This window comes from Piliocolobus tephrosceles, chromosome 8 (assembly GCF_002776525.5).
Source record: "Piliocolobus tephrosceles isolate RC106 chromosome 8, ASM277652v3, whole genome shotgun sequence".
Taxonomy (NCBI): domain Eukaryota; kingdom Metazoa; phylum Chordata; class Mammalia; order Primates; family Cercopithecidae; genus Piliocolobus; species Piliocolobus tephrosceles.
Genome location: NC_045441.1, coordinates 67,041,423 through 67,066,294, shown reverse-complemented (window position 1 = coordinate 67,066,294; position 24,872 = coordinate 67,041,423). Strand labels below are relative to the sequence as shown.

The 24,872-nt window shown below is 36.0% G+C and overlaps 1 protein-coding gene across 7 annotated transcripts in view; it reads right to left on the bottom strand.

Annotated features, from left to right (window-relative positions):
* The window catches only part of ETV1 (ETS variant transcription factor 1), a 99,783-nt gene that overhangs the window by 14,996 nt on the left and 59,915 nt on the right, over nt 1-24,872 (bottom strand). For 6 of the 7 annotated variants that reach the window (XM_023215878.1, XM_023215880.1, XM_031936050.1 and 3 more), the window contains 4 exons: nt 6,137-6,204; nt 5,405; nt 4,538-4,606; nt 1,332-1,501 (listed from right to left, as the gene is read on the bottom strand). In XM_023215878.1, the coding sequence (XP_023071646.1) occupies nt 1,332-1,501; nt 4,538-4,606; nt 5,405; nt 6,137-6,204 (308 nt within the window). The remainder of the gene's footprint in view (nt 1-1,331; nt 1,502-4,537; nt 4,607-5,404; nt 5,406-6,136; nt 6,205-24,872) is intronic. The other variant, XM_023215879.2, reaches the window with a different exon arrangement.

Here is a 24,872-nt window from a genome sequence, read left to right as displayed (position 1 = left end):
TAACCCGTGCCTTTTATTTCATACTTTCAGTACATTCTTGAGTCAGATAATCTCTTAAATTTTAATAAGTTATGTAACTTTATCTTCTGGACATCAAATTAGGGCATATTATCTGATTATAACTGAATACATGGTTTAATAAAGACAGAAAATTCAAGATGGATGGACCCAGTAGTCAAGGGTGTGGATGTTCACTGTATATGAAAATCACTTTGGGTTCAAACATTTTTTTAAACTAACTGAATTTTTCAATATTACTGAGGTGCTTAGATTCAATACCTAATATAATCAGTCAGGGGTATGCTAGCTAAAATTTTCCATTGCTTTTTTGGCTGATATAAACTAAAGTTAATTTTAATAGTAGCAGAGAAAGTATCTTTAGTAGTGAAGACACAACAACTTGATATTAACTTTACCTTTCCATCAGAAGTCCAAAATGCTATTGATGAGTTATGCTACAGGAACAATAGCAGCCTTAAGCCTAAAGCTAGTTCTAGGAAGAATAAAAACTGAACTGAGAAACTCTTCATGGAAATACTACATTTGTACGTAGGGAGTGGGAAGGAGGGGACAATTGAAGTTAGTTGAAGGTGTCCTCCATTTGTCCGTACAGTATTATCTCTGTCCAGGCTTTTCTTATTTTAGTAATTTCTTATGTGCTATGGCAACATTTTAAACTTCATTCCACCCTTCGAAAGGAGTATGCCAGTCCGGCTGACTTGGAACAAGTGTCACTAACAAAGGAAAATGTTTCCACCAGGCCTGTGTCTTGTAAGAGACACTTAAGGGCTGAGAATTTTCCACTGTTGCCCTTGCATCCCTTTACCCGCCACAGCTGTTTTTCCTCCATCTTCTTTTGAACATAACTTTGGCCTCTAAATGCTCCTCTCCAACCCTCATGACAAAATCCAGGTTGTCCAAATAATGATTGCTAATTTGAAAGAATCATTTGCCCATCCCCCAACCAGTTGACTTTTGCAGACATCGTTTCTCTCCCCTAAGGACCATAAAACCTCCTGCCTCTTTTCTCTAATTCAGATGCTCCTTTAGAAACCCTGAAGCCAGACATTCTCAAATAAAGGTGCAAAGGATGCTCTGGTTAATTTTCTCCAACATCAATTTTGTAGGATTGTATTCAACTGGAAGGAACATGCAATACACTGGTGATTTTAAAGGTAGACATGTTTTATCTTTGAATGCTTTTTAATTCAGAAAGTTTCCCTAAAGTCTTAAAATGATTAAGAACACATTTTTGGTATATTAATCAAATATGTCAGTTTCTTTATGTTATAACATGCCTGAGTGCCCTAATTAAAATCTATTAAACTAACCTCTTCAGGCTCAATCAGTTTAAATTCCATGCCTCGACCAGTCCAGGCAATAAAATGAGAATTTGAAGGGTCATCCAGAAGAGCTACCAAAAACTGCCAGAGCTGAAGTGATCCTCGCCGTTGGTATGTGGGTCCTTCCCGATACATTCCTGGCTCTTGTTTGATGTCTCCTAAATTAAAACATTTTTAAGTTTCTGTTATTAGCAATATTATGCTATTTTACATAGAATTCATATTAAATCAATCACTAATATGGTTAAACCACAATCAACTACTTTATAGGTTTTCATGAAATACATTGTTACCATTAAAAATGAATTTAAAATGGTTAAATGGTTGAATATAAACGAGCAAGCTGTACAAACTTACAGATAACTACATATAACACAGGTGCAGAATAAATCCTGTGTCAATATGAATGACACACATCATTTACTTACAAACATATTGTGGAACTATCTTTTTTTAAAATTGATCTCTTTAAAAACCATCGTATCTAATCAGACTTCTTTGCTTTTATTGTTAATGCTATTACCCACTGCTCTAAGCAACACTGAAGAGGGAATAATCAATCTTAAGCTCTGGACATTTTATTCATACAAATTAAATTCTGCAAACTATAATTTATAAATAACTTATTGACCGGCTCATGACAAACTATTGAAAATTTTAATGCAAATATTTCAAAGCAAATTTAATAGTATCCTAAACTGAGTTAAGTAATCTTCACTTTATACAAATAAGGAAAATCTTATGGGTAATTCAGGGCATACTGCATTATCATATTACTATTACTACCTTTCCTTCACCGCATCATATACCTTCCTATTAAAGCTACTACTTTTTTCAACTGGTAATAGAAATTCTCTCTCATTTTTCTTTATCTCTTGTTTGTCCTTCACTCACTTGAATTTAACTTGCTATTTTTTTTCTAAAAGTCCAATTTAAAAATGCATGCATGAGAGATTTCTGTAAGTATGTATTGTTAAGCACAAAAAGTTTGTGTTACATTTATTTGATATTCATATCTAGTGTGAAAATCTGTTAAATAGAGCACAGCAATAAAGGTGTTCGTGTTGCAATGCCTCTGGTATAAATCTAGTCAGTTATATTAATTTTACAAAAAAATACAAAGCTTTATGACTGCTGATTATTTACTCTATCTGCGGCCACATGTCTCAAAAATATGTGGAACTGCTCACATTGGGGATTGAGTGTCTAGGGCCCTGCAAGTGTATCATTGTTAATGCATAAATTACTCTTCTCCACTAAGAAACAATTTAGACAAAATATATCTAAGCCTATGTAGTCATACTAAGTGTGAATTATAAAATACACCAAATTGCACACTTTCTAAAACTTACCTATCGTCAGTAGAGACATATACCTCTTAAAATAATTATAGAAAGGGCAACATTTGAAAAACCTAAACCAAAATATAAAATGTGTGAGTCAATAGCTGCTAAAATCATTATGTTGTTTTGTTCTTAACATGATAATATAGAAGTGTATCTTCATATTGATTTCAATGACCGTTTTATTTATCTCAGTTTTTCCTTCTGAGATTTACAATTTTTTTTTATGGGAGTAACTAAGCAATTATGCAGATAGAGTGAAACACTGTTAAATTTTATAGTCTCTATATTGCTTCTGCCTATAAATGTGACTGATCACACTGACCATGCACAGTGAAAAAATAAACCCCTCATTTTTCTTTCTTCTTGTTCTACATAACTTATAAAACACAAGACAAATACTATCTTCCAAAAAATGTTTTATTAGTATAAAATTTAAGAGTATTTAAAAGTCGAAGGGAATAAATAATCAAGGCAGCTAGTTCCCTAAATATTAGTGTGACTTTGGCCTGTCAGATTATATTGTAATTCTATCCATAATTTTGAGATATTTTTCTTCCTTATATGCCGTTACTAATTTTCAAGATCTCTGAAAACATGAAGCTCACCAAACACGAAAGAAACTAACGAAGGTCATTCCAAGAATAAGAGGCTTTATACTTTGTCTCAAGAGAAAAAGCTGTATTTTAAGAATTCTGATGATCTGCTAATGTTGCTGAATAGTAAAGTTCACTCCTCTGAAACACAAAGCTTAAAAGCTAACATCTATTGTAGAATAAAATCAAAAATGTGGTTCCTATAGGTTTTTTTTTTCCTTGAATGCATTTAGAAACTTAAAGCGTGGATAAAGAAGCAGATCTTCCCTAGACTTGCCAGCCATTCTGAGAAGCGTAAGGGCAGCAGAAAGCTTGGGAACATAGGGTAGACTGCAAGCAACTAATTAGAAATTGAAAAGCAATCTGACCATGTACTTTGCTGTTTAAATAATGACAGTTTAAAACTTCAGAGAGTGCCCAAGTCGTTATAGCCAAGATCCCCAAAGTTTGTGCAATCAGCTAATCAGAGGGCCCCTGCTTGTTTCCTGTCAAACAATCAAAGCAGGAAATACGAAGACCACTCTGAAGATCCACTAAAACAATTAACTGTTTACTTTTAACCCAAGCTTCCTCAAGATGCCAACTTTTGTCACCTTTGTCAAAAAAAAAAAAATCAATTTAGTTTGACACCCTTTTCTAACATCTGAGACCTTTGCATTGCAATAGCAAGTGATATTAAAAAGGTAATGCTTTCCTAACTCCCTTTTAAGCAATTACAAAGTCATGCTACATTAGTAACATACATCTTCCCCAGTAAAAAAAAAAAAAAAAAAAGAAGGACTAACAATCACTAACTAAATGGGCAGTTATGTTGTTCCTGTGTTCCATAATGCATCTTTTCATGAACAATAAAAGAAGAGAGGTTGCATTAGTCATCAGTACATGCACAGTGGCACGTTTTCTGCTCTGCTTTGCTAATTACAGGATCAGCTTTCAATAAATCTCGAATAACAAGCTGCATGTGCTCAGCAGGGCAATGGAAAGCCCCCTCTTACCCTACACAAAGCTCAGCAAGAATGATGCTCTTTGGTTATTTCTCCAAAAGGGAACTCTCCCCTAATACAAAAGAAATGGCTTCTTACTGGGGCAAGGAAAGAGATAAATTGTAATAGGTCAACTTTAGCTAAAATTAAGTGCATGATGAATTATGTGCATAGAAATCTTTAAGTAGGGATGTCCACTGTTTTCAGAAGAAGTGAAGGTAATCACTCCATCTTTAAAAAAATCAAAACTTGAAGCAAAGTGTAAAACCTACCATCGAATTTTTCTGGGACAACGCAAGTGTCATCATAAAACTGCCTGGGGCCCTTTTCGAACATACAGCCTGTGGATGAAAAAAGGAATACATTTATTCATGATAGAAATGAAGCCCACAAACACTTAAAATATAACCATCTAAAATAAAAATTGTAACAGAAAATGACTCTGCCACCACCTTTCAGTTCCTTGACTCTGGACACATTATTTGACCTCTGTGCCTCAGTTTTGTCTTCTACTAAATGGTATGACAGTAACACCGCCTACCATGTTATAGGGCTGCTGTAGTTTAGAGTGATGCCTAGTACACAGTGAAATATAAAAGTTAGTTATTTATATTGCTAACTCAAGCCAGAGCTCACTAAACATTGGCAAGGATTTATCATGCATTGTCTCCTTTTTCAGATTCATCTAAATTTTATTGTTCAATGAAAAAGTGAAAAGCAAGGTGAATTACTGGTATTCACATTATATTATTAGTCTGATGCTCTGAGACAGATTTATTTTATCCTCTTACTCTCTTGTAAAAATATTTAGGTGGGTTAACCTTCCTGTACTCAATTAGCAAATAAGAGGAAAGAAAAGTTTCCTTTTTTTTCCTGTAACATAAGTCCACAGAAAAAAATGCAAAATAAATCAATAGCTTTTCATAATAATTTCCTCTCTCAAATATCCTTCACTGTGAACTTTCGTTGTCGCTACCTGTGATTACCAGGAATACATTTCATAGAGTTTACTTTTATTTCTCAAATTTATTGGTCTTTATAGTGGGTGTATAATACTAACAACAGAAGCAACGATAATTACATTGCATTTGTGCAAAACTTTTAATTTCAAATATTTTACCTTTACCATCTCATACTACCCTTTAAAATTCTACTAATATCATTTATACAAAATAACCAATATTAGACCTAGCCTAAAAGGATGCATCCCAGTCAATCCTACTAAAGAGACGTAGAGTGTTTAGGTTAGGAACCATGCACATATTTCAGAAATCCTTTACTGAGGATTATATCCAGACGAAATCATTTTTACCATTACTTTTTAGGTATCAAAGTCCTTTAGAGGCAAAGCTTTCCTACCACGGTTATCACAAGCCTGTCTATGAGAAAACTCCTTCCCTAGGCCTCCTATGTGAAATCTCATTCATATAAATTATTTGTCCAAAAATATAATATCCAGAACATTTAAAAGTGAAAACCTTTAAATCGATGGTATTTTACTCCAAAACTATGACTAGGTCTGTAAAAGCAAAACCAAATATTCCTCAAAGATACATTTCAGTAGTAGTAAAGGGGGCTAATCTATAAAGCATATGTTTTATTTTAAAAGGATGTGATTGTTGGCAAAAAAGAATACAGAAATCCACTTTTCAGTTGTTTCTATGCATATGACTCATGTTAACAACCCAATACAAGATAGCACTACTTGAAACATCTTCTTTTTACTTTGGAAATAATCTTAAAACAATTGCTTAGGGAACATAAATGATTTTTCCCAAATAATATAATGATTAATTAAATGACATCATATTTGGGATGTCTGATTATTCTGAATGGTATTTATACGGAATTTCAATGATGGATAACTTAACTTCTGTTCTGCTGGGATGAGCCAGGAAGCCTTCTTGCCTCATATAAATGGAGTGGCAGCTAGGCACTTCTGAAAGAGGAAACAACATTGGTCAAAAAGAGTCTGGAGCTGAAACGCTGCGGTTATCAATGGACAGGGTGCAGACAGAAAAGTTATAGAAATGGACACGGGTTCCCATGTGGGGAACATGTCAACATATAATCAACATTTCATGCAGGTCCCACACATGAAATCAAAGAATGAAGAGCATATATCTTGGTGAATGCTGATTCTCTTGAACAGGAAGGTGAATTCAAAGTTTTACCCAAATAAACCTTGCTAAAGACCAGCTCAAACAGCAACCCACATGAATGTGATGGTGTCCTTGAAACAGGGTCAGAAGTTTTAAATATGCACCAGGACATTTAGCAAATAAATTTGTATTAATCCCATAGCATTCTATGAATATAGCAACATTTGAGATATTTAGAAGCTTGCAAGTTGAAAATACTGTAAAATGTATTATCAAAAGTTTTATTATGCTATTATACTATGCCTTCTTTATATGAAGTATTACAATGCATATAATTCTGACCATATAAAAAACAGAGTTAACACTGTTTCCTGATATCTGCATTTATAATAGGGTTGCAGTATAGTTAATCTTTCAGGTTACCAAATAGTTAGCAATCCATTTTAGCCCAGCTTCTTAACCAATGGTACTTCAAATTAATTTTTAATGCTATTTTGATTTATTCCCAGACATAAGGTCCCTTAAAGCAGCTGGGGCTGGAAGGGACAGTGTTAATAACTCTGCCATCAGCTCAGCAGCTGCTTTGAGGCAAGCATTTTGTTGAACTAATGTTGACACCCTGCCACAAAATACTTTTATTGACTGCTGCACACCTGGATTGCAGCTATAAAAACAGCTGGCTGACTCTGGAGGCAGCTAGAGGAAAACAGATAGGCTAAACTCTATTACATACAAGTGTGACTAAATGCAGTCTTTTCTTCCCAGAGTGGGAGAAAAGGAAGGAGAAAGGAAATGCAAACATTTCTGAGAAATTCACTATTTAATGTCAAAGAACACCTTATAAAGGTGTTTTAACATATTACAAAATTAGCATAATCCTGGAAAACTGGATATTTGACATCAAACTTGAGATCTGATGGATAATTTCACTCATACCTTCCTTATTCAAATGGCTGATTTGTTTATTGCTATATTTACTTCATAATATTCTCAATAAATTCAAATTGATGATATTTAAGATATACTGACTTATAATTCATAATAAATTAATAACTTATATGATAAGGCTAATGCCGGAATCTCCATTACACTTCCAAAGGCCCAACTTGTGAACTAAATTCTCAAAAAAGCAATGGATGGCAATTTGGAAATATATGGAATGTGATTGTGTTTCTGCCAATTCCTATGACTATTTATACTCTAGTGTAAATAAAGTTAACATCTACCTCTTAAAATGGACACGCTTGGCTAGCATTGTTTAAATCTGGTCTATACTTAAAATTGGTGTCCTTTATACGGTCCAGAGAAGCCTGAAAAAAATATGGCTAAGAGGAGATTATCCCCATAAAGTAAGTAAAGTCATGTTATCCTTAAGTGATATCAGTTAATTTATGACTATCAGAGTGGGTCAGACTCTAATCAAATTGTAGAAACATTTCCAAAGTGATTATTCAATCAAATGACTAACATGGTTAATTAGGAGCCATAAACATTGCTCTGAAGTTCATCAAAGTAATGACTCGCCCTGAAAAATTACTGCTAATTAAATTGCCTGCTGCTTTCATTTCTACCTTATCTAATAAAAAATCCAACCAATGAAGTTTGGCATTACATTTTAACTTTTGTTAAATGCTTGACTATGATCCAAACTAACTAAGCGGCGACTTCAAAGGCAAATGTTTTGTGGCAGAGAAAGGAGGTATTTCATATGCATTCGCTTCTGTTTCTTCACGAATAAAATGTACAAAGTTCAACAACCATAACAAGCTGCAGTTTAACCCATGCAAAAATATTAAGATGACTGCATATTCACACTGTCCTATTATGCATCCACAGATTATAGTTTAAGGATCATTAGTACAAGTACAGCACAATGGTTATAAACATGCACCTTGTCATCTGGTAGAACCGATTTTGAATCTCAGTTGTGATATTGCACGGGAGTATGACATTTTGTTGTTAACATCTCTAACTCCCAACTTCCTCATCTGTAAAATGGGAATAATAATAATAATGACATCCTTAAAAGGGTTGTTGGGAGGACCATATGGAGTAAGTTATGTGCAACATTTTGCACAGTATCTGCACACTGTAAGAATTCACCATATGGGACTTATTATTAGTAACAGACTGTATTTTTAAGTGATCCTCACAAGTATTTAAACTTAGTACTTTAACCACAGTACTTAAAACTAGAAATAATTATATATCTAAATAAGTTACATTTGTTATCTTACTTTGTTGTTCTTAAATTATATGAGATGAGTGTTTTGTCGATTATTAGTGTACTTATTCTGGATTTTTTCACAAATCTATTAATCTATGATATTTAAAATACAATAACATTCATTATAAACTTACAAGGTTTAAGCCAGACTCTCCAGTAGATGCTTTAACTATTTGGGGGTACCTCTTTTTTTTTGTTTTTTGAGACGGAGTCTCGCTCTGTCGCCCAGGCTAGAGTGCAATGGTGCAATCTCGGCTCACTGCAAGCTCTGTCTCCTGGCTCACGTCATTCTCCTGCCTCAGCCTCCCGAGTAGCTGGGACTACAGGCGTCCGCCACCATACCCAGCTAATTTTTGTATTTTTAGTACAGACAGTGTTTCACCATGTTGACCAGGTTGGTCTCGAACTCCTGACCTCAGGTGATTCACCTGCCTCGGCCTCCCAAAGTGCTGGGATTACAGGCGTGAGCCACTGCACCTGGCCAGGGGTGCCTCTTTTGAGCTTCTTTTTACAGTGTTACCCCCTCAAGTCAGCTCCTAAAGCACTCTGGCTTTAAAAGTTTTAAATTAAATCTAAAAATTAAATTATGTAAATTTAATTTAGGGGAAGGAATTTTATTTGTTTCAAAATTTGTGGATCAAAGAGCTCTATGACATATTAGTACTGGCCAAATCAGCTTACAGAAATTTAACTGCCTATAATTTGTTACAGATGAGTTCATGGTGATGAAAGCTGATCTAATATGCTGCAAAAATTCAAAGCAACAAAGCGCTGTTGTCATTTTAAAGCACTAATCAATGTAGCGGAAGTTAAGAATAATAATAAACTAACACCCCAAACTATCTAATTTGATTAGTCTTCACATTTAGCAACACTAGTAAAGTTCTCTTCAAATTAAAAAACCCAGACAAGAAACTAAAAAAAAATAAGTTACCTTCTTCTCTGTCTCTTGATTTGCATTTTCAGGCTACGCTGGGAAACATAATATTGATTTGGGAAGCTTTACCAAAGGTTTGACCACAAAGAGCAGTTTTGAATTTGCACATTTAACATTGCTAGGCACTCTCTGATTTGCATATTTACTGCCTCTAGGGCAGAATGGAGGTTCTCCTTTAGAGCAGAGTTTGCTTAAAATTTCAAGGAGCTACATCAGGCCAGGGCAAAGAGAAAAGATTTGCCCCAATTGTCTGAGATAGCTGTACAGAAGTGGCTGAAATTGCTCTGTTATCAAATAGTGTGTAAATCTGGAATTATAACATATTATAACCTCTAAGTAAGGGAGAAAAACAAGTCTCTTTCATTTGATGCTTTTGGTTAAATTCCTCTAGCAATAAGGAGTGTATAACTTAATTAAGCATCCGAATCTCTTAGACTAAATGAGAAATCTCAGTAAAATATAAATATGTTTGATGTTGTATTTTAATGTGGTTTTGCTTCCCTAGGAGTAAACAGTGCAAAGTTGGATTGATTATACACTTGACTAACTCCTTGTGGAGGTGAGACGACAAAATCAAGTCCATATAAACTTGTCTATTGTATATTGATGATTTCTAAAACTTGGCACATTAAATATCCAGAGCCAAAATGTGTATGTAAACACATATCTGAAATTATCATATACTCAGTAAAAAATGTGTGTATCAATGCATACCTAGGAGTTTCAACTAGTTTTTCAAAACCGTTTGTCTATTATCTAAAAAATACTGAGTTGTATTAATAATTAATGTCACCAATCTCATTCAAGAAAGATGAGCACAGTGCCAGATCTTGCCAATATTTATCTCTTTTAAACTTAGTACTTCACTAGATTTTTTGTTTGCTTACTTCTTCTCATTTCCTGGTAAGCTCACAGTTTATGTTTAAAATCCAAAAGTTTTCAAGAGTGCATAAATAACCTGAGTTTTATGCAGATGTGTTTAAATGCAAAGTCATCACATATATGCCATACTTTTAGCCTGTTTTTCCAATTGTCACATCTCAAATTGAGTGTAGTCAATTGAGAAAATTTATTTCATAAAGTTTCCTAGAATGAATGATAATGGAAATACATTTTTATACCACTTTTACCATATAACCACTATATTGTAGAACAAGTCTAAAAGTAATTATCTCCCAAAATAAGGACATATATATCTGAATTCATGTGGGAATAATAGCAAAAAAGTCGTTTTATGAGACCTAGTTGCTGTTTATTGGGAAGCTCAATGTGAACATAACATCTTAGTTACTAAACTTGATGTGAATGCAACATCTTAGTTACTGAACTGGATGTGAATATAACATCTTAGTTACTGAACTTCACATGAATGTAACATCTTAGTTACTGAACCTCATGTGAAGAAGGCAGCAAAGCTGGAGAAATCATGACAAGAGAGTGATGAATTTAGTATTACCTCACTCACACTTAGATGGGATCTTTCTCTTTAGGGTTTTAAGTAAACTGTGAATATAAATAATGTAAAATCTGCAGAGATACTTACTTCACCATAGATCAGATGTACTGAATCTACTATTGATTGACTGAGTATAGGGGGAGAACTATGTTATGGTTTTAATATGCTTGTAATAGCATTTGCAAAATCTTAAAAAAAGAGAGAAAAGTAGGGGCCGGACGCAGTGGCTAAGGTCTGTATTCTTAGCACTTTGGGAGGCCGAGGTGGGCAGATCGCCTGAGGTCAGGGGTTGGCCATGCATGGCCAACATGGCAAAACCCCGTCTCTACTAAAAATACAAAATTTAGCCAGGCATGGTGGCACGTGCCAGTAATCCCAGCTATTCGGGAGGCTGAGGCAGGAGAATTGCTTGATCCCAGGAGGTGGAGGTTTCAGTGAGCCGAGATCGCACCACTGCACTCTAGCCTGGGTGACTGAATGAGACTCCATCTCAAAAAAAGAGTAGGCTGGGCACAGTAGCTCACAGCTGTAATCCTGGCACTTTAGGAGGCCAAGGTGGGAGAATTGATTGAGCCCAGGAGTTCAAGACCAGCCTGGGCAATATGGTGAAACCCCATCTCTACCAAAAATATTTAAAAAGTTAGCTGCGTGTGGTGGCACACACCTGTAGTCCCAGCTACTCAGGAGGCTAAGATGGGAGGATGGTTTGAGCATAGGAGGCAGAGGTTGCAGTGAGCCCAGATCATACTACTGCACTCCAACCTAGGCAACAGAGCCAGACCTTGTCAAAAAAAAAAAAACAAAAAACAAAACAAAACAAAACAAAAAAAAGTGAAAGTAAACAAAGAAAAAGTAAAAGTAAAATAAGTAAATAATGCAGTTATTGCAGTTATCTGAATTTAAGTGCTTTTGAAAATTTAAGGCTACATGGCAAAAAATAACAGTATAGAGTTTTATCTACACAATTAAAATCTTCTCTTGTAAGCACCTAGGGTTTTCTTTTGGACAGTACCCCACACAAATAATGACCAGATCCAAACAACATTAGATTATATGATCTACTAGGCTCACACTATTACAAGTTTTACAAGCCTGTGATAGTCTTATTAAGCTGAAGTTTTAAAATAAAGTTGAAGTGATAGAAAACATAGGCACAATTGTAACTTTGAGTATTTATTTATTTATTTTGAGACAGAGTTTCACTCTTGTTGCCCAGGCTGGAGTGTAATGGTGCGATCTCAGCTCACTGCAACCTCTGCCTCCCAGGTTCAAGTGATTCTCCTGCTTCAGCCTCCCTAGTGGCTAGGATTCCAGGCATGCACCACCATGCCCGGCTAATTTTGTATTTTTAGTAGAGATGGGGTTTCACTATCTTAGTCGGGCTGGTTTTGAACTCCTGACCTCAAGTGATCCACCCGCCTCGGCCTTTCAAAGTGCTGGGATTACAGGCGTGAGCCACCGCGCCTGACCCACTTAGAGTATTTATTTCATACTACCAAACACTGACAATTAACAGAGGTTTAAAAGAAAATATGATACAATATGCCATTAGCTGCCAAAATGGGCCACACAAAATTCTGAAGAGATAGTGGTTTTAATGTGGAATTTCAGTGCCAAATTTCTCTCTTGCTGGAATCTACATGATTTGAAAAAAAACATACCATGAACAGCTTTGTCCTCTTGTTTTCATCTCTCCTTGGATCACCAAAACATTCAGAAAACTTTTTTTATTTGCTTTGAATATTAATAATACTAGTAAGAAGTTCAGCAAGACTGTTTCCCTATGTCAGAAGCAGTATAACACTACAGTATCTTGCTGGACTAGCACAATATGATTGCTTTAAGAGTATCGTCTCTCTTATTTTATCTTATCCTCTAGCCCCAAATATTGTGCTTTTAATTGTTAGAAATAATAATGGCATCTTAATAAAGGACTAGCAGTCTTTGAAGAAGTATCTAGTCAAAATAAAATCATGTCAACGGAAATCCTTTATTATTGCCTGCACTCCTATTACATGCTAGAAACTGTATCAGTAACTTTGTGAACATAACCATATTTAACCCTTACAAAAATACTGAGAGATGAGAGTTATTTGCTCTTTTATAAATGAGGTTACAAAACATGCTCAATATGACACAAATCGTAAATGGATGTCAGGCCCACGGTTTAGTTTAATATTTCCAGTGTCATACTATGTGAGTGGTTTTAGTTTTTAATACTAAGAAAAACAGATGAAGCAGTGAACTGTACAGACCCACACACTAAAAACAAAAACCAAAAAACACACACACACAAAAATTACCAGAATGGAGAGTTCAAAAACACTTTTAAAGAGAATAGTTAAATGAATCACAGTAACACATGATTGTTGTTCTTTTGGTTTTGTGTTTTTGATACTTTTCATATTTATCTTTGAATTACTCTCCTGTAAAATTTTCCAGACTGTTAGAAACAACTAAATAGAAACCACACACACACACAAGAATAACTATCTATTTAATCTGATAAAAACTCCTTGAAAATTTTTTCAAGTTGTTCATATCCTAGTTGAAAATGTTTTATGAAATAAAATGTCTCTTTTCCTCAAAGCTATTAGTTAACTCACTTAAATATAGAAATCACGTAAGTGTAAAACTTCTACAACTATATTCGAAAGCTAAAATCATATACTTAGTTATGTAAACACTTTAAAAAATGCTGTAAGTTCTTCTTTTGTTCACATTCATGAAACAGACAAAAACACACAAAGACATACACACACACACACACAAACACAGAGAGAGAGAGAGAGATTGAGAGAGATCCAAACATGTATCTTTAAACTCATTTAATTTCAAATCTCAGTTCCACTTAGAAAAACAGTTGTATGTTCACTTTACCCACTTGAAATAAGCAGTTCTGGGCCTAAATATCCTGGTTGTTTTATTAAAAAAGAAACGAAAAGTCCCACACTATAAAAGCACACTCCACCCCCTTCTAATTGCCTTTTTCCAAGCTAGTACAACTCACAAGCAGATTATCCATCCCTTCCCCCTTTCCTGCCTGTAAAATCCAAGTTAGACAAACACTGTGAGGCTGAAATGACATATTTGAATGGAATTCAGACCCACCAGTTCCTGTTTATGTTTCTGATTTGAGAATGTTGTCTTCTCATTCACTATACATTAGGAACACTGCAAGGCCATAAATAGTGTCAGGTTACTTGCAAGCAGGACCAATGAGCATTAATCATTACTTCCAGTCAACTGGCAAAAGCAGCAGCTGATGGAACACTACACCCTTCAGCTCTATATAAATGGACATTCCAGAGAGAGAGAGAGAGAGAGAGTGAGTGAGTGTGTATGTGTGTGTGTGTGTGTGTGTGTCCTTTCAGTCTCCATTTTATGAATGAAACTCCAGGCTCTATAGCGTCCATTCATGTAAGAGAAATGCTTACAGGGCTCTGCCCCTAGGGATCAATCAGTCATGGGTAAAACTGGTATGATTGGTTTAAGACAGCCTTCAGCCTTCCATTACTTACTTAAAATGCAGTCCCTGTCCATTTGGCCTGTGTTAATGCATAAAGAGTAAATCCAGACTGTACTCTCAATTCTCAAATCAAATCACTAGAGCCAATGCCACTTACTGTAACTGTAGATTTAGAGCATATTTAAGGATTTCTTAGAAAAACTGATATGGTGGGCCAGAGTACTGGTTTGGGAGATTTGCAATTTTAACTCCAAAAGGAATGAGGAAAACTCATATGAGACATGCTAAGCAATAAAAGGCAAAGTCAAATTGTGAGGCCAATCTATGACCTCTATTATAATAACAAAATCAATTAGGAAGACATCACTGTCACTTTTCACAATTAAAGCACCTAAAAATCAGAGATTAAGTGATCTACTAGTCCACAAATCACTGGCTGAGTAAAAGAAAATTATCTTTGGATATTGAGAAAGAGCTAGGATGTTAACATTTTCTGAAAGTTTAATAGCTCATTCTTTAAAGTTCCCAAGTGATCCTACACTTGAATTTCTTTCAGCAATAGTTTTAGAGTTAGGAGGGAAAAGAGTGGCCATGTTTCAGGAGAAAATGTAGCCATAAGCAAATGATGTTTTGTAATGGAATAAGGCCATGGTTTGGCCTTTGGAAGTGTTACATATCAAGTACAAAAGGCCAAAGTTCATGGAATCATAATCATTGCTGCACTGGAAATTACTGAAGATGGCAATATTTAAAAATATCCAGAGTTTTTAGGGGGAGGAAGCAATATGAGTAATTATGGAAATGGAAATATTTTATGAAGAGTCAGTCCTATCCTGAATAGTGTTAAATATGGAATGGGTTTTATCAGTCATTTATAATTTGATCCTTAACTCCAAAGGGGAAAAAATCACTTTTTTCTTTCAGTGATCTGAAGCCATGTGAGAAAAAGGTTGCAGTAAACAGTCCCTGTGTATATCTCTAAACCACTGATCAACAGATCCTTACCATGCCTACAGAAAAGGAACAGGACAAACATAAAAATTGCCCAATCTTTGGTTTTAAACCTGGGAAGGATTATTTATTATGGCATTATGACAAATATTTAACCTCCAATTTCTAATATCTGATAAATAAAGTCATACAGAATAAATAAATTTATGGCCATATGTTAGAGCTCAAAACAAAAATACTTAACATAGGCAGGTGGGAGATGAACCCACTATTCAGAAAATATATGGGACAGAGGAAAATCACTAAAGAGTGAACGTATACTGAATTATTAATTTTTTGTTGACTTTTTTTACAGGGCTTTAAAAATATTCAATATTTTCTAAGGAATTACTCCTTAAGGTGGTTCAAAAATATGTAAATAAAAATGACAAACAAGATGAATATTTTCAAATGTAATATTTCATATTTAAAATAATTGTAATATGTTGCCTAACTTATATTATTCAATGTATTTAAAGTCTGATCAATGTAATACATGAATTACAATTTTATAATTATTAGCATATAAAACTCGTAATAGATTGATTTGAGAAGTATATGCATTATCTATATTGAAATAATTTGTTTAGGTGTTCAGAATTCTAGATATTGTGGTTTTTATAATTCTAGGCCTTCTCCTATAACTATATAAGAGGGTGGCGGGCCTTGAGACTGTTACGTGGTTGCTGAGAAGAGAAGAAGGCACACATTCATAATAACTTGGCGACTCTTCCATACTTTCAAAGGGAATATGAATGGAAAAATACTATGCTACTTCCTTTCCTCCTTAGCTGCCTAATTAGAATCCCAGCAATAATACAATTTTTTAAAAAATAACTAAGATAAAATAATTTCTTCAATGTGAAAACACTGAATAGTAAGTGACACTGGAATGTTCAAACAGTGGTGGTATGTGCCTGTAATCCCAACCATGGTGAGGCTAAGGAGGGACAATTGCTTGAGGCCAAGAGTTAGCAACTTACCTGGGCAGGACAGCGAGACCCCATCTCTTTAAAAAAATCAGCCAAAACAAAACAAGACACACACACATAGAATGTTCAAGAGGGATAAATTATTGATCATGGGCTTTTCATTTTGGAAATAAAAAAGCCTGCTAGTTTATGGGCAAACCTTGGATATTCAAACTAAATATCAGTTACCTTTATTTCTACTCCCTGTGTTCCATCTGACTTTAATTAGTATCTTTCAACAGCTTTCCTTTTTGTAATCACTGTATGCTTTCTGTTTCCTGGATAATATTTTTGGTTGTTTATGTGTGCTCCAATTGTTCAGAAAGGATGAAAGAAAAATGTATTGGAAAATATGAGGTTAGTTTCCCTAGAATACAAATCTCCTCTTGTAAGTAAACAGTAATAAATTGTTTTTTAAGGTAAAATATCCTGATGACACAATTTCTGAGATATTGCTAGACGAGTAGTAGTAATAAATGCAATAGTAATCGTTTAGAAATAAATAACTGGGATATTTTAGCCCTCTGAATTTTGTTCTTTTTTTCTTAGGTTTTGTGCAAGTTTAGTCAGTTGATTGAGGCTCTGACACCTCATCTCCAAACCTATAAAACACTACTCATTTATATTTTTATATAGATGCAGAAAATAACCGTGTTGTTCTTGCTGTATTACCCAATGATTTAATCCTACAACTTTCACTTTCAAAACATATTATAAACTCTGCAAGGGGAAGTCCAAGCAATGCTTACTACTACAGGCAGCATTAGGAATTCCTTCACTACTTTTCCTACTATTTGATTAGGATGAGTATCCACCAACACAGCAAAACATAGAATAACATTTACAATATAAAAACATTCCTCTCTTGCCATTTCAGAAACCCAAGAGTATTTAAATTTCTTGATTAAAGTGCCAGCTTGGGCCTATGTGAATAGCAGATAGATTTGTCAGCTCTGACAGATGAATGTTAAACATATTCCAGTTTTAACATATTTAACATGAGGTAAATATTTTTTCAGTATTTATTTCATCATTTTTCTGCCTACACATAATTTTTCGATGTGCTAAGGACAGATAACCGTTCTCTAAATTTACAAGCTTTTCTACTGGCTTTTGTCAAAGCCCTAATAGGGTAATAAAGACGTATATGAGGAGCTCGGGAGGGGTTGTTGGGGTGAATAATGGATGGATTTTAAATGAAGAATGGGCCAGGCACGATTGCTCACACCTGTTATCCCAGCATTTTGGGAGGCTGAGGCAGGCAGATCACCTAAAGTTGGAAGTTTGCGACCAGCATGACCAACATGGAGAAACCCTGTCTCTACTAAAAATACAAAATTAGCCGGGCATCGTGGTGGTGCACCCCTGTGATCCCAGCTACTCGGGAGGCTGAGGCAGGAGAATCGTTGGAATCCGGGAGGTGGAGGTTGCAGTGAGCTGAGATTGCGCCATGGCTCTCCAGCCTGGGTGACAAGAGCGAAACTCCGCCTCAAAAAACATAAAATAAAATAAAATAAAATAAAATAAAATAAAATAAAATAAAATAAAATAAAATAAAGAATGGAAGAAGCACCCTATTCCTCAAAACCAGCTTTCTTTACATCTGTTTGAGATCTAGTAGTCCCTCATAAGCTTACTCCTGAAAAATGGATTCAGCTGACAATGGTCTGAAAAGCACAGCTCAAGGTGAAGTGTAAGCCACTGAGCCATCAAGGGCATTAAGAAAGAAAGAGTGAGGTCCAATGAGAAGACTCAAGCTCTAAGTTCATGCAATCAAGGACTTAGAGCTTGGAAGGGTCATTAATTAGCCACTTTTTCTTCTCATTATTTTTCAGCCTTTTTCAAAAGAGCACTTCTTTGATAATCTCAAAAGATCACAAAAGATCACTTCTTTGATAATCTCTGTTCTTAAGAATGCTCGTGGTATATTTTTTAAAAGAAAGTAGAATGCATCTTCCTCATTTATATCATTGAATTGCTATATTTTTCTACCTCACTGCAGTGAACACCTAACATTTAGAGTAAAATGCGGGCACTATTTAATGTGAAATGTGCTCCGCCCAAATTATGAAAGCACACCTCACATCTTCAAGCAGATGCTCTTACTGCCCTGGAGCATGAAAAGCCTTCGAAAACCACACAAAAAAAGTCAGTATTTCCCTTTAATCTGAACAATTATGTAGAAAGACAAATCATGAATTCTGTACTAAACTAACAATTAGAAAATCCTAATTTTAGTTTTGGCTGCTTCACAATATATCTGTGTACCTGACGGTAAGTTACTTCAGTTGGATGTACCTCAGATATTTATCTGTAAAATTTGGGTGTGGAGAAGAAGTTTGAAGTAGGTGAACTTCAAGAGCTTTCATGATAAAAGGATTTAGAATTCTATGAAAAATTTATTTGTGTCAACTTCCCAATTTAAAATAGGGCGAACAACAGTTGCCGCCAAAGAGTTACGTGCCTCCAAATTGAAAAAAGGCCTCATCAGTAGGGGCAGGAGTGGCCTTAAGAAACACAATTTAAAAATGCAAAAACATTTTCTTTGGCAAACATATGATGTTGAGTTCTCACCCCTACCCTCTGCTTTTATTTTCTATTCTCTCCAAGCTCAAAGTTCGCAGCATGGTCCTTCATTTTCTTATTTTAGCTATCTTCCTCTTGCGTTTGAAAGTTCTTCTTTTCCTCTCTTCATTCCTTACCATGATTAAGTTGCTCCACCACAAGGCTGAGAAGCATTGTTTAAACTAATTAGGATAACAGAATAGGTCTTAAGGGCTAAAAACACCTTATTAATGTATATTATTCCTCCAACCAACTCCTGGGTAAAGATTTTTAATACACTACAACGTGCAAAGGAATAAAATCCTAATGGTAGGATTGCAAGCACTGTGCAAGGGGAACATGAATCCCACTAAGCAGGGCATTATTTTCCCTGCCTCCTCTAAGGCAGTCCAAGACACAAACCAATAGAAAGTCATTGGCCGGGCGCGGTGGCTCAAGCCTGTAATCCCAGCACTTTGGGAGGCCGAGACGGGTGGATTACAAGGTCAGGAGATCGAGACCATCTTGGTCTACACGGTGAAACCCCGTCTCTACTAAAAAATACAGAAAACTAGCCGGGCGAGATGGCGGGTGCCTGTAGTCCCAGCTACTCCGGAGGCTGAGGCAGGAGAATGGCGTAAACCTGGGAGGCGGAGCTTACAGTGAGCCAAGATCCGGCCACTGCACTCCAGCCTGGGCGACAGAGCGAGACTCCGTCTCAAAAAAAAAAAAAAAAAAGAAAGTCATTTACGCTTACAACATACGAGACCATAACATCCTTTACTTGTTTTCATTTATAGGACTGACATGATGAGTTTGGACACTTATCTTCTTCAACTATAAATGGATTGATTTTTTTGAAAAAAAAAATACTTATTCTGGTTGATTAGGAAAGCAGAACATAAGCATTGTTAAAATATAAAATATTAATACTTCACAGATAAAAAATATCACCTATAATATCACCACCTATATACAGCCACGGTGTTTCTGCACTGGCTCTTAATTTGCATGAGTTATGCTTTATGTTATGCTTTATATACTTTTAAAAACTCAGTAGTCTCATTTCATTAAATATTTTTCAAAAATCTCACTTCTAATGGCTGCATAATATTTCTTTTACAGGTACCTATAACTTACTTTACCATTCACCTAGTATATATTTTTAATATTTTGCTTTCTCTCTGTCTCTCTCAAACATTCACTATGAATCTTTCACTATTTCTTAGAATAAATTCCTGAGAGTGAAATTATTCCCATCAAAACATGTGAACATTGTGTGCTGATATTTTTCTAAAGTCAAAGTTTAGTTTCATGTGCCCACTACCCCTCTAAAAAAAATCTACTGTAAGATATCAACAAGTAAAATAAAATGAAACAAAAAAGCAAAATATTAACCAACCAACTAACACATTCAGCTCTAATAAAATATATTGCTATAAACATCTAAAATATTTGACTCACTGGACATTATGAATTTGCAAAACCTCATATGTGGTCATGAAAATGAGAAAACAGTCTTGACTCTAAGAAAATAGGATACTTTGTACGGGAATCTCCATGAGGCATTGCAGATGAAGCACTCAATGTGTATTTAACACTTGTTATGTGGGCATTAGGCCATAAAGGCATGAAAAGAAAACAAATGTTGGATTTAGAAAAAATCAACCAACCAACAACAACAACAACAAAAAAATGTGTACTGCTTTATGCAGCACAATAGGCTAGAGAAGAGAAGGAAAGGGACAATAATAGATGGATTGCATTGGATCTTTTAGAACCTAGTATGATACAATCATGATCATACTGTACTGGTTCACCAAATTGGCCCTAAATATCTATTTCTGGTTTCCTCACTGTCTTCTGATCAAAGTTTTTTCCTTTTCTCCTGAATAAAAATTCCTACTCTACTAACATAGTATTTTGCATTTTTTATCTTAAATATTAGGCAGTTGAAATTGCATTCCTGTAATTATAATTATAACTAATAGACCTTCCATTTCCCATGTCATAATTAATGTCAGGCTTTATTAGAGCACAATCATGCTACCTTTTCCCTTACGAGGCTTCTTTTATTTTCACAACACTTATGGTGTATAGAATTAAGCAATAAAGAGTTCTAAAGGCCTTCCATAAGAATAGCCTTTGGATTGTAGATGCTGAGATCGTAATTGACTTTGAAAATGCTTTTTACGACAGGGCGCAGTGGGTCATGCCTGTAATCCCTGCACTTTGGGAGGCTTAGGCTGGCGGATCACTTGAGGTCAGGCGTTTGAGACCAGCCTAGCCAACATGGTGAACCCCCATCTCTAACTAAAAACATAGAAAAATCAGCTGCGCATGGTGGCACATGCCTGTTGTCCCAGCTACTTGGGAGGCTGACGGAGGAGAACTGCTTGAACCTGGCAGGCGGAGGTTGCAGTGAGCCAAAATTACACACTGCACTTCAGCCTGGGTGACAGAATGAAACTCCGTCTCAAAATACAAATACAAATACAAAAGAAAATGCTTTCTACATTGTTTTTAAACCACATATAAATCTATGTGCTTCCTAATGTGCTATTTGTTCAACACCAATAAGTGAAAAAAGAAATCAGTGATTCAGTGATAAATACATTAGATTTCCTCAAAGGTTATTAAGTGTACTTTCAGCAGGGATGAAAAAACTAACAACAAGCAAACAAAATATCTACAGATCATACTTGTTGATTACAATGCATGACATACACAGATGTGTCAACTTAACTGCAGCAATTTCGTGGCCAGCAAAATACATTTTGATACCCACAGATTAAGTTTTCATAGGTCCTGGTTATGGGGTTACTATATTTATTTTAAATCCTATCAGAAAGATATAATTTTACTATTTACCTATTCAAGCAAAACACAACTGTATCCTACTGGCAATATTGAAATTAGAACTCAAAGGTGGTATACAACTTTGGTAATTTTAAATATAGTTTAAAGGGGAGAATACAATATAAAATTAACAGCTTTTTAGGTAAGTATTTTACAAGTAATCTCCAAGACATGGCATACTTACAAAAGAGATGCCATACATACCTTCAAAAACCAATGCTAGACTATGTTTTGAAGATTATATATGACTGTCTGTGCTTTTGAGGGTCAAAGAGTGACTGGCTCTGAAGTCCGTATTATGTATGAATGTAATTCTTACAGCACAAGATTCTATATTTTGCCCTTATTAGAATCGTAAAATCTCTTTTCCATTAAGTTCACATCTTCTTAAGAAAAGTTATACATTCTCAATACCACACTACATATAACTATATACACAATATAAATATGAGGAGAAGATATACATGGAGCAATCACAGAATCAAGAAAAGAGTTTCAGGCCAGGCAAGGTGGCTCACACCTGTAATCCCAGCACTTTGGGAGGCCAAGGCGGGCGGATCACGAGGTCAAGAGATTGAGACCAGCCTGACCAACCTGCAGAAACCCCGTCTCTACTAAAAATACAAAATTAGCCGGGCATGGTGGAGCATGCCTGTAATCCCAGCTACTTCAGAGGCTGAGGCAGGAGAATCACTTGAATCCAGGAGGCTGAGGTTGTGGTGAGCCAAGATTGCGCCACTGCACTCCAGCCTGGCAATAGAGCAAGACTCTGTCTCAAAAAAAGAGAAGAGTTTCAATGTTGCTCTGTTTGGTATCATACATATACAAACATTTCTAGACAGGGCATGGTGGCTCACACCAGTAAACCCAGCACTTTGTGAGGCCAAGGCGGCCAGATCACCTGAGGTCAGGAGTTCGAGACCAGCTTGGCCAACATGGTAAAATCCCGTCTCTACTATAAATACAAAAATCAGAGGGGCGTGGTGGCGGGTGCCTGTAATCCCAGTTACTCGGAAGTCTAAGGCAGGAGAATCGCTTGGATCCGGGAGACAGAGGTTGCTGTGAGCTGAGAACGAACCTCTCTGCACTCTGGTCTGGGTGACAGAGTGAGACTCCACCTCAAAAAAAAAAAAAAAAATTTCTAGAGCACAAAAAGAAACATTTTAAGTGCTATGCTATACATGTTCTTTGGAATGATTATTTGCGATAATGTATATGATTTCCACATAAAGTTTCTTGAAATCATGATTAATTTTAAAAACTACACAACAAATTAAAATGTGGTTTGGGGAATAAGGATAATATTAATTAACAGTATTTGAAATTTACAGAGAGAAATGTATACTATTTACAATAAAGCCCACTGTATTGCAGGGTTCTTCATTATAGACACCAATGGACAGATACAAAAGATTCTAAACTGAAACCACAAGGGGGATTTCAAGATACTCCCCAAATTACAGTCCCTGAGGCAAAAATTCAAATAAAGACCCTTATATAATCTGCTAAAATTTCTTAAATTATAAATCAGCCAAGCAAACTGATAAATAAGATGTCTCCTCATCTTTGCAACTATATACCATAACAACCTCGCAGCTCTGTCAAGTTTAGTAGTTGAGGAAATCTCTAAAATGATCCGGGAAGAGTATGATATGAAGAGAGCCAGTACCCAGTCTTCAGATCCTGGCACACCCTAAATTTTGTGTCTCTTCCTATCCTTGAGCTCAATATTGGGCCACACTGTAAGAGTCTCACACATCAAGATTCATCCTCATGCCCTCACAAACAGCTGCCCTTTAGCCACCCTTGAATCTAGGGCTATATATAGGAGCAACATGCTCTGCTTTTCAGAAAACAGGGCCTGGGATGAACTTACTCAGGCCCTGGAAGTAGACTTAAGGCCACTTGGGCAGAGAATTCATAGGTCTTGGGGAACCTGCATGCTTTCTAGAAGTTGAGGCATGCCTCAAGGGGGCCAATTCCCCTCGTCCTTTGAACTTATTGGCCAGTGTAGAAGGATGATTAGAAGGAGACTTCTAAGTCATAGGGCTCTCTGTTGAAGAGCCTTAAGGACAGTTCATTATCAAGTAGGTAATCTTATATGCAAACTGGTAACTCAAGACCTGGAGATAGTTTTCTTTACTCAGGTAGACTAATGATACAAAAACTGAGCAGAGGGGGCCGGGCGCGGTGGCTCACACCTGTAATCCCAGCACTTTGGGAGGCCGAGGTGGGCAGATCACGACGTTAGGAGATGGAGACCATCCTGGCCAACACGGTGAAACCCTGTCTTTACTAAAAATACAAAAAAATTGCCGGGCACCTTGGCACATGCCTGTAGTCCCAGCTATTCGGGAGGCTGAGGAAGGAGAATGACGTGAACCCAGCAGGAGGAGCTTGTAGTGAGCCGAGATAGCACCACTGCACTCCAACCTGGATAACAGAGTGAGACTCCGTCTCAAAAAAAAAAAAAAGAAAAAGAAAAAGAAAAAGAAAAACTCAGCAGAGGAAGCAACAGTCGCTTCCTAAAGAATGCCCAAACTTTATATCCAGGTAAAAGGAAATGATACTGTTCTCAAATGTGTCCATCCACAACCATCTATTGACCACAGATACAATAATGTTAACAATATTTTACAGGTACATGGCAACCTTATAAACATTAGCTTGTATTTCATAGATTAGTTTTCAAAATACCTGAGATGTGTTAAAAACATATGTCCTGATTTGGCAGATTATAGAAGGAAAAACTCAGTAGAGTTAAGTAATTCTTCTAAAGTCTCAAGCTTCAAATATTGGCAAAGTTGGTGGTACTATTTGGAATTTTTTTTTTTTTTTTTTTTTTTGAGACGGAGTCTCGCTCTGTCGCCCAGGCTGGAGCGCAGTGGCGCCATCCCCGCTCACTGCAAGCTCCGCATCCCGGGTTCAAGCGACCCTCCTGCCTCAGCCTCCAGAGTAGCTGGGACTACAGGCACCTGCCACCACGCCTGGCTATTTTTTTGTACTTTTAGTAGAGACGGGGTTTCACCATGTTAGCCAGGATGATCTCGAT